The 10,818-nt window shown below is 50.2% G+C and overlaps 1 protein-coding gene across 2 annotated transcripts; it reads left to right on the top strand.

Moving 5' to 3' along the window:
• The first annotated feature begins 2,275 nt into the window (after positions 1–2,275).
• Positions 2,276–10,818, top strand: VGLL2 (vestigial like family member 2). 2 transcript variants are annotated; one of them, XM_052645633.1, is made up of 4 exons: positions 2,276–2,552; positions 5,121–5,433; positions 7,354–7,884; positions 9,128–10,818. In XM_052645633.1, the coding sequence occupies exons 1-4, from the start codon at positions 2,472–2,474 to the stop codon at positions 9,166–9,168; spliced, it is 966 nt and encodes a 321-aa protein (XP_052501593.1). In that variant the 5' UTR covers positions 2,276–2,471; the 3' UTR covers positions 9,169–10,818. The 2 variants fall into 2 exon arrangements, with proteins under 2 accessions (XP_052501593.1, XP_052501592.1); XM_052645632.1 differs by lacking the exon at positions 9,128–10,818 and having other exon boundaries at positions 7,354–8,947.

Genomic DNA, 10,818 nt, shown 5'->3' with positions numbered 1-10,818 from the left:
TGGCCAAAGTAGAATTAAAATGTCAACCTGAGGAGGTACGGGGGATAGGAGGTGGTTACTAGGAAGTAATCAGGGACAGGTTTCCAGCTTCCTGGCACTGGCTAGACCTGCGATTCGGTGCCTGCCTCCTACCGGTTTTCCCAGCTCTGTACTGCCAGCCTCTGGCCACGCTGCAGAGCCCAGGCTGAGAGGCAAGGAAAGCGCTCAGGCGACGAATGCTCGGGCCTAGAGATGCCCTAACCCAAGGAAGCCAGAGTCGAAAGTCTTATGTTCAAGGATGGACAGCGGGACCTCAGCGAAAGCGGGGAGTGTGACTCACGGAGGCTGCGCCGGCTGGCAGTGATCCGTTCCCGCGCGCAGCGCTGCGCTGCCCTTACACTTGACCCTGGGCTTGCGGGTCGAGCCCACCCTGGGCCTAGGGCGGTGCGAAGCGGAGTGGTCCCAGCAACGAGGGTGGTCCTCCCTGGAGTGTTTGTTTTTTTGTCCCCAGAAGAGAAACGGATAAAGCGGTTGTTGCCCTCCTCCGAAACTCCTGAGGAGGGAGGGCTGGTGTAACGTGGGGAGGGATGTTCTTTCCGCCTCACCTGTGCGCCCGGGCCGCGGTAGGCTGCAGAAACCGCAGAGCTGAGCCACAAGACAGCCCGGCCGCTAAGAGCAGACTTGCCTGAAACTGTACCACGGAGGTGTCTTTATTTTATTTTAATTTTCTTTAATAAACTGCATTGTAGTTAATTAAAAAAAAATTTCAGTCACTGAGGACTTCTCACCATTTATAAACCGAACTGGAGATATGAAGTCAACTTATAAATCGGGCAAAACCAAAATTCAACCCCAAAACTATTTGGCTTAAAATACTTAGGTTGTAAAGACAAATGTATCTTTAAAGGTGTATTTGTTCGCAGTTTTTAATAGCCTGTGAATCACTGTGGGACTTTCTGTTGTATTTAAACTGTATTTAAACCCTAGTTATTCACTAGAGTGCATTTCTATCAGTAATCCACGCTGTCACTTCCATGGGTCTGGGCTCTCAAAGCTCGCAAACGCTACCCTCTCTACTCTCCAAGTACGCCCCACAGGTATTTCCGTAACGTGCTTTCCCAGCCTGACCGGATGTATAAAAAGCCTTGTCTCAATACGTTCCTAAATTTTAAGGACCGAGCACACCAGAGCTGGGGGAGGGGTGCTTGGAAAGGATGGGGCGTCGCAGAAAGCCGGTCCGAGCCGGGAAAGCTCTCTGGAAAGAACGGCGATGCGCAAGGCGAGTTTCACAATTGGAGTGTATCCTCTTTCACAGCTGCTGTATTGCCGACTGAAGACTCAGCAAAAGCCCTCTCTGACCTCCCTGCAGTGCCTAAGATAATTCCTCTTGCAGCCAACGAGTCCTTGTTCCAAAAAGTTACTGAAACTTAAAAGGATGCCGGCCGAGGAGACTCGGGGCGGCCGGGGGCTGGGTAAGGCCTCCTGGACTCCTCGAAAGCAGCGTGTACAGAGAGGAGCCGGAGGCGGGGCGCGAAGAGCGCGGACCCAGCGGGTTCGGATGCAGGACATCCAGGAGAAAGGGGCGGGGATCTTACTCTAGAGGGATAGTAGGGGCCCGCCTCAGTGAATGGAATTGAGAGGTGTGGGAGCTGACGGCGAGTGGATCGGCTCCGAGGGGGCGCAAAGGAGGTGCCGTAGGGCAATGGTTACACAGGCTTCGGCCGCAGCCATTTCCCCGCCGAGGGAGCTCCTCTACGCGGAGAGGAGTTCCCGGACTCTGACATCCTATCTGCGAAGATCCGGATCTCCTAGGGGATTCCTGGGGATGGCGCCGTTCCTCCCCCCAGGAGCCGAGCGCAGAGACTCTCTCTCACCTCGTCACCCCGGACGCACACGCTCAATTCTCCACTGTGAGGTCGGGGCTCTCCCCAAAGACTTTTCCCCACCATGCCACAACTTCCTCTCTCCAAACCTAAGATCCCCAGTTCCCCCCTCTCCTCCCCGTCCTCCTGCCCCTCCGGCGTTAGCCTGGAAAATCCCTACTCCTCACGGTGCGAAGCCTCAGCGCTCAAGTTCCGGGCTGCGCAGGTCGCCTCACCGCTGGGCATAGGGTGTCCCGGGAAAACGCACCGGCAGCCCCTCGGTCCCTAGTCCCTCTCAGTCCATTGGCCCCCCGGTCCCCGCCCCCGACGCCCCCCCCCCCCGCCTCTGCGGCCCAGGAGTGGCGTCAGCACGCCGGCCCCGCGTGGGGTTTAAATGCCCACTAGCAGGAGCCCGGGCGCTTCCAGCTCGGAGCGCGGTGGCGGCTGGAACTGCAGGGGTGGGAAGGCAGCGTGCGAGCGGGATCCCGAGCCGCGGAGCGCGCTGCCTCTCTCTCCGCCGCGGATGACTCGGGAGCTCGGGTCCAAGTGGCGCCCAGGCAGCATCCCTGCCCTCAGCCGTCCGAGGAGAGTTGACGATAAAACACTTAAAAGTCTCCGCTGCGGGAAGCCATGAGCTGTCTGGATGTTATGTACCAAGTCTATGGTCCTCCCCAGCCTTACTTCGCAGCCGCCTACACCCCCTACCACCAGGTACGTGTCTCCTCTCGTCCGGCCCGTGTAGCAGGTGGCGCGCCCCGACTGCCCCAGTACTGCCAGTGCTCCGAGGTTCCCGGTACCTCCGCGCCGGTCCAAGGGAGGCCGACCAGCCGCGGGCGCCTCGGATGCGGGGACTGCCCGCGCTGCCACCTAACAGGTTGAGCTAACCCCTTTAGCTTGCCCGTTTGCTCTCTCGGGAAGGCAGCTAAGCCCTGCTAATGCGCGCCCCGGATTTCCTAGGAATAATCAGACCAGGATCTCGCGGACCGCGTTGTTTCTTTGGAGTCTGTTGGACTCCAGATTGTTTCGAGCCCCGTGCCTGCTCGCGGAGATGCCGGCAAAGCTCACGCAGAGAAAACCAAACTTTGGTCCCAAAGGTGAGAGTGACGACGAAACAAAGGCAAGGGTCTGCCTCTGTCTTTCTGAGATGCAAAGACTCGCGTTCTCATCCATGCAAGCTTATCAAAGCCTTTTTTTATCCCCGTTTCAATTCTTAAACGATCGGGCCAGTTAATTTCAGAACCAGCGAATTCATTATAAAGAGAACCGCGCGAAACTCGCTGACTTTATAATCTTTACTTTGCAAAGTTCTGGGGAATATTATTGACCCAACGTTCTGGGTACGATTGACCCGGTAGGGGCCAGTTTAATAGATAATATTAATACTTAGCCTTTCGCTAGCCTGAGTAGCTGAATCCGGCTGCCCTGCCATCAACAAATTCACTTTCGAGAGGACCACTGGCCCCGGTTCTGCAAACTCTTCGTTTTGTTTAATTATTCCAATTTTTATTCTCTGGGAATTTTCTGATTGAACATTTTTCTTTCAGTCCTCAGCTGATGTAGTTGAAACTGGTGACAGTAGTCAAGGAAAAGAATAAGATCACACACTCCAGTGGGTGGAGGGGGGATCCTTTGGGAGTCCTGCTGCTGCTGCTGCTGCTGCTGCTGCTGCTGCTGCTAAGTCACTTCAGTCGTGTCCGACTGTGTGTGACCCCAGAGACAGCAGCCCACCAGGCTCCCCAGACCCTGGGATTCTCCAGGCAAGAACACTGGAGTGGGTTGCCATTTCCTTCTCCAATGCATGAAAATGAAAAGTGAAAGGGAAGTTGCTCAGTCCTGTCTGACTCTTCACGACCCCATGGACTGCAGCCTACCAGGCTCCTCTGTCCATGGGATTTTCCAGGGAAGAGTAGTGGAGTGGGGTGCCATAGCCTTCTCCGCTGGGAGTCCTGAGCGGGTTCCAAAGTGAGAGCCTGGACTCCTGTTTTGGGAAAACTGAAATACACCCCAGTGCCTGAGACCATTTTTTGCCAAATTTTGCTTGCAAAATATATATTTGAAAATTTCCTGATAAATTAATGATGGAATGGGTAGATTTTGCATTTTTGGTTTTTGCTTTTTCCCTTCCTCCTCTCCTTTGTAAAACTTTGCAACTAGGAGTTTATTTAGTCTCAGTGTTAACTTTAGGAATCACCAGAGTCTCTCATTTTAAGCCAAGTGGGAATATGGTAGAAATGGTGATGTAGCTAAATAACTTCAGTCTTTTAGCTTCAGTGTCTAAGATGAGCTTCTTCCCAGGCTGGGAGTATTACAAAGAGAAAAAGGTGGGTTCGTTTTCTATCTGTTTGGTCCTTTCTCCTCCCTGACCCTCGACCAATCTATATCACCAAGATCTCTGTTCAGTTTTGTATGATCAGGGTCTCCCAAAGGACACTTCTGTCTGCATACTGCTTTAGCATTGCACTGTCCATTGCTTATTGCTAAGAAAACGTTTCAGCAACTACACTTGGTTTTGTAAATCACTATCAGACAGTCATCATTTACCCAACCTCACAGCCAAGATCATCCTCTGCTTCTTTTCATTCCTTTTTTCCTCAATACACACTGATGGTGAGGGTAGAAATAACCCACTGGCTTTTCCTTTCTCAAAAGAAGGTCTCTCTATAAGCTGAGACTTTTAAAATAGCCAGCTCATGGATGACCACATACCAACTTCCGTTTATTAAAATGATCCATATCATGTTGTTATTCCATGTTTTTACCCCACAGCAGTTCTTCCTTTACATCCTGGTTGTGTGGAGTGGATTTTGTTACCTTCATGTTCTATCACGAAGATGCTTAATCCTGCATCTTGTATGTCTGCCCTGAATTCTCAGCAAGGAACAGTCAGGCTGTAACTGGACTTGGGTGCCCTTTACCCTTGGAGCCTGATTTTAAAAATATATCTGCCTTGTGCCTGCCTCTGCGGTCAAACTGCTTAGGCTTCTTCCAGGACCTTCACCCTGACACCTTCAGACAGTTTTCTCTGTAGCCTAGCAACAATTCTGGGAGATAAGCTCCAAGAAGGACCCCACCTCTCAGGAACCCCACCTTTGTTCAGCTGCAGGTTGAAAGGCCTGCGGACTGCGGCCCACATTATTGAGGTTATTGAGGACCGGCATAGGCACTCACAGAAGGCAGTTGCTCCTGGTTACCTTAGGGATCCGGATGAGGGAGTGCAGTCGGAACCCAACTTGTTATGTCTTTTGAAATTGACTTCTCTATTATTTCTCCTTTGAGCAGAAACTAGCCTATTATTCCAAAATGCAAGAAGCCCAGGAGTGCAACGCCAGCCCCAGCAACAGCAGCGGCAGTGGCAGCTCCTCCTTCTCCAGCCAAACTCCGGCTAGTATAAAAGAAGAAGAAGGCAGCCCGGAGAAAGAGCGCCCACCAGAGGCGGAGTACATCAACTCCCGCTGCGTCCTTTTCACCTATTTCCAGGGAGACATCAGCTCCGTTGTAGACGAGCACTTCAGCAGGGCCCTGAGCCAGCCTAGCAGCTATTCCCCAAGCTGTACAAGCAGCAAAGCCACGCGGAGCTCCGGGCCCTGGCGGGGTAAGTACGGGCCTCACCAACAAAAGGGGATTGAGAGCTCGCATAGCCTGGGGTCCACCTGCAGGGGCAACTGAAAGAACTATAGGTGTTAAGAGAAGAGGTGAGATGGGGCATCGGGGGAGGGTAAGGAAATCGGAGGAGGAATAGATACAGGCAGGCATAAGATCTCTTCTTGAGGAGGCAGAGCAGAGCAGTGGCCTAGGAAAATCAATAGCCTTGAATTGGTAGCCCTTGGTTTGTGCATTGGATTCCACCACTCCCTAGCAATATGACCTTGGGCAAGTCTCTTAACCTCTTGGAGGTCACTCTATTTACTGGTCTCTAAAATTAGAATAACACTTGCCCTCTTAACTACCCCTGGAGATGACAGTAAGGCAACTAGAAAATATATGTAAATGTGCTATGGAAATATGAGGTTTCCCAAGTCAGGGGTGGGGAGGGTGGATCTTCAAGTACAATAGCTTTCAGGGCCCTTAGTCTCTTTCTGAAAATATCTCCAAAGAAAAATGTCTGAGAATGCATTACAAGCAAAACCTGCTGAAGAATGTCTCCTAAAACCTACTTATGCCTTTTGCCAGATTTCAATTAATTGGGAAATCTTGAAGCAAAGAATGTCTTTCAATAAGCAAGTAAAGTAAAAAAGAAATAAGACTTTAAGGGTAGCCAAAACACCTCTAAAGGTTTTCCCCAAACACATCCCCTCTCTATTACTTTACCATTCTCACAAAGCCCTGCCTTAGCTACCCTGGGACAATGGCTTCTTGGACAAGTCAAGGAGCTCTCTCTTCTATTCTGAAATCTCCACCGAGGTAACTATTTGGTAAAGTTTCTCACTAATCTTAGTTTTTGATGTGTACCAAGATGAGAAATGAGTACTTTATTGTAAAAAGGAAAACAAGTATTACCTTTTGGGGGAAATGACAACCATCGACCTTCCATTTTTTCTTAAATCTGTTCATTCGTACAAGCCTTGCCTAGACAAGATCCCAAAACAAAACATTCCTTTTATTCTCCAGTTGCCTAAATGTTTTTAATAGACTGTTCACTTAGAATGCATTTTCGAAGCATTTTAAATTATCGACTATGAAGTGCAGATGCCTTCTCCAAGATCCTTTTCATTAAATGCGTTTCCTTCCTTTCCTCCTCACTAAAGGCAACAAATTTGATCTAAATGCTGCTCGCTTAAAATGCTTCCAGACACTAGGGGTCAACAATGACAAGGACAATAATAATTATATTATTCCTGGCACCCACACTTTGATGCATAAAGTTTGTTAATTAAAACGGAAAAGACCTGTCCGTTAGTGTCCCTCTGTGCAAATAATACAGCTGCACTTCTAACATGTCAAGTTTACTTTCTAGGGGGAAAAAAAAAAGCTTTTTGAAAGAAAGTTTCTAGAAAGGAGGCCAGTAATAGCAAGACTCCGAAATATGTCGATGGACTTATCAGAGGCCTTGGAGGGGCACGATTTCTGGAGCAAGGGAGGCTGAAATGCGAGAGGGGGTAGTGGGTAGTGAGATCGCTAGGCGACCAACCAAGAGCGGGAAGAGGTAGCCTTAGCTTGAGAAGAGGCCTGGAAGGCGAGGCCGCTTCTGGCCCGAGGGGGCCCGGTTCGGAGTCCGAGGGAAGCTCCCCGCTCCCCGAAACTGGGGCTGCGGAAGGAAGCTCCGCGGTTCCTCACCCCGCCACTAGCGGGGTTCCCGCAGCGGGAATACCTCCGCCACTTGCGAGGGCGCGGCACTCCTCCCAGACCTCGCGTTCCCAGGCCGCAGCCCCGCGAGACAAGCGCCCTTCCCGCCCTTCGCCCAACCGGAGCGATCAGCTCTCCGGCGGCCGCGCGGGGTCGGTTGGCGACCGGCTCCCGACGGTGACGCGCTCCTCTCTCTCTCTTCCCTTCCCTCCGCCTCGCTCGCCCGAAGACGGCTCCTACCCCATGAGCCAGCGCAGCTTCCCCGCCTCGTTCTGGAACAGCGCTTACCAGACGCCGGTGCCCGCACCGCTGGGCAGCCCACTGGCCGCAGCGCACTCGGAGCTGCCCTTCGCCGCCGCCGCCGCCGCCGACCCCTACTCGCCGGCCGCGCTGCACGGCCACCTGCACCAGGGCACGGCTGAGCCCTGGCACCACGCGCACCCGCACCACGCGCACCCGCACCATCCGTACGCGCTGGGCGGCGCCCTCGGAGCCCAGGCCGCCGCCTACCCGCGGCCCACCGCCGTGCACGAGGTCTACGCGCCGCACTTCGACCCGCGCTACGGGCCGCTGCTGATGCCCGCCGCCTCCGGGCGTCCGGCCCGCCTCGCGCCAGCCCCGGCCCCCGCGCCCGGCAGCCCGCCCTGCGAGCTCTCCGCCAAGGGCGAGCCGGCCAGCGCCGCGTGGGCCGCGCCCGGGGGACCCTTCGCGAGCCCCGCGGGGGACGTGCCCGGGGGTCTGGGCCTCAGCGTCGACTCAGGTAAGCGGGAGAGGGGATGTGGCATCCCCGGGCCCCTCCTGCCCTGTGCCCCCAACTGGGCTGAGCCGGGGAGCCCGTTTAGTTCTGCTTGGAGACCCCAGTGACCCTGAGGCGCGAAGGTCTGCGCATAGCGGGGTTGTGTTTCAGCAGACAGATGACTCTGTCATCGGTGTGGACAAAATGAGAAAGTGGCCGGTTAATATTGCAGAGGATTTTTTAAGAATAAAATTTGTCGGAGAGGTTCTAGCTCTGTGCTGTTCAGTACCGTAGCCAGCAGCCACGTGTGTCGGCTGAGCACATGAAACGTGGCCAGGCTGAATTGGGGTGTGCTGTAAGTGTATAATACACACTGGATTTCAGGACTTTGTCCCCAAAAAGAATGTAAAATTCATCTCATTATATTTTATATTGATTGCATGTTTCAACATTGCATACTAAATATATAAGGTTAAATAAAATGTATTACTAAATTAATTCTCACCTGTTTCTTTTTACTTTTTTCAATGTGGCTGCCAGACAATTTAGAATTATTGGCTTCCATTGTTTCTATTGGACAGCGCTGATCTAGAGTGCCTGCTAAGAATGTAGTTAAAAATCCTCTACAACTTGAGGGGCGGAGAGGGTCTTGTCACCTAGTGGTAGTTACAAGTCATACAAATATGACCCATGACTGATAACAACTTAATTGCCAAATGAAACAGGTCTCTTGAAAACAGAAAACTTAAAGAATACGTTGTTAGTGGTAATATTACATCCCTAGCTTAAAGAGTTGAATTTGAAAGGTACATTCAAATAAGGGTTTACTTTTTTGTTTGCTTTATTTTTAGGGCAAAATGGAAAAAAAAAAAATTGCAAATAAATTGGCTTGTAGCCTTGCCCCGCTTTCTGTTCCCTCAGGTGCAGATGTGACATTTGTTTGCTTTGCTTTTACTTTCATTCATGCCCTTTAGATGAATTCTGTGACTTTCACAATAAAACAGTGGTGTTTGTCTTTCTCTTTCTTTAAATACCTTGTGCCTTCCCTCCCCCACCCCCTTCTCTCCCTCTCTCTGTCTCTTCTCCCTCTCTCTCTCCCTTTTATTTTCTCTCTGTTTTCAGGTTTGCAGCCTCAGGACAAAAGCAAGGATCTGTACTGGTTTTAGACAGCCCACCTTCTTCCCTGTAGGTCTCTGCATAGCGCCATTGGTGACATTCAGAGCTGAAATCAAGTGGGTTTGTAACAGCTTCTGATCTTGGTTTGCAGCTCGTCGTTACTCCCTCTGTGGTGCATCCCTCCTGAGCTGATCTGCTGACCTTCCCCTTGCCCCTTCCCTTCTGACCAGCCTTGGAGGCTCAGCATCTGTGCCTCTCACTTCATGGATGAGGACATGGGGGAAGGCAGAGACTTCAAACCGCTCCGTGTATCGGGAGAACCAAAACACACGCGACCGAGTTTTCATCTAAAAAGAATGCCTTCTGCCAAAAGAGCAGACCCAGAGACTCTGAATGACGCTCAATGACTTTTGGACAAATCACTGGAACTATCCGTGGTGAGATCACTCAGGTGACAAGATATCATGGTTTTCTTGGAAAGAAGGAAAAAGAGACGTTTTGGTGTGAATATTTTTTTTATGCTGGTGTGAATCATTTCATTAAGTAGTGGGATCACAGCACTGCTGATGTCAATATCCTCACATTGAAAATGTCTTTGTATTTGCATCGAAGACTATATGGTAGAGAAGTCAAAAGAAGCCAGTTCTTTCTTCCTCACCTGTAGCCTCCAGCTCCCTTCCTGCCCACTCCCTCCCTGCAACACCCACTCCCTCCCTGCAACACCCACTCCAGACACAAAGACACACCTTTTCTTTCGGACTGTGAACATAGAAGCCTCAGCCTGAATGTGAGTGGCAAGTGGCTTATCTGGAGCCACCTGCCCAAGTCTTACTGAAATGCAGCTGTCGTAGGACAACTGTTTAAAACTCCAGAAATACATCGACCAAGGTGGCACTTCCCAGTGTTTGGCACAACAATTGCAATTGCGCTGAATATGTTTTATACATGTGTGTGTATATCATATTTTTTACAAAGGACATTTTATGATGAAAGAAAAAACTCTCTCTGCCTTCTCTCCCACAAGTTCTGTCCCTCCCTCTATCCTCCTCTGGATGGGAGGAAAAAAAAATTAAGCCTCTAGAGACCCCAATGGTCTCCCAAGAAGAACTAGGAATCACCACAAGGGGAAGAGATGTCCATGGAGTCTTGGGTATCTCAAATATTCTTCTCAGTCTCTATGGTCATGATTTGACCCCTTCAGTATTGGGACAGGGGAAGGGGTACATGTGTGGGCAAAACTGAAGGTGATGAGGAAGAAGAAACGAACATTAAAGATGTTTGTTTACCACTAGGTTGCTGTGTTATTTCTTCAAAGGAAAACAAATGTCTTAGTTTTTCTCTAATAGAGTAAAATAATTTATAGTAATATGACCTGATGTCAGTAAGTAAAATCACTTTGTGTAAGTATTTTTGGTTTTCCAAAGTGTTTGCCATGCCATGAAATCTGAGAACTCCTTTCCACCTTGTATCAACCTTGGAGATGGAGAAGTTAGGTATTCCCACTTCGTTTCATAAATGAGAAAATCATGGCCCAAGGAAGCCCAGGTTACCTGATAGCTTTCATCAAGTAAAAGAGATGTATAGGAAAAGCGACTTGTGCACCATTCGATCAGATACACACATTATTCCCCAAAAGAGAATTATCGTTACTTCTTAGATTCCACACTCTTAAGATAGTAAAGTACTCAGTTTAAAAATGTTTTTGAAATCTTGGTTGTTTTATACGTTGATCAGCTAGGCTAAGAAACCAAACATACAACTAGGCCAGAAAAAAAAGAATTTATTAAGAACTTAATGGTTTTATGTTCCCTTGATGCCAAAGTTATTTGTGTTCTTTCCCTA

This window comes from Budorcas taxicolor, chromosome 9, assembly GCF_023091745.1.
Source record: "Budorcas taxicolor isolate Tak-1 chromosome 9, Takin1.1, whole genome shotgun sequence".
NCBI lineage: Eukaryota > Metazoa > Chordata > Mammalia > Artiodactyla > Bovidae > Budorcas > Budorcas taxicolor.
The sequence above is the reverse complement of the archived record's forward strand: the minus strand, read 5'-3'. Positions and strand labels throughout refer to the sequence as shown.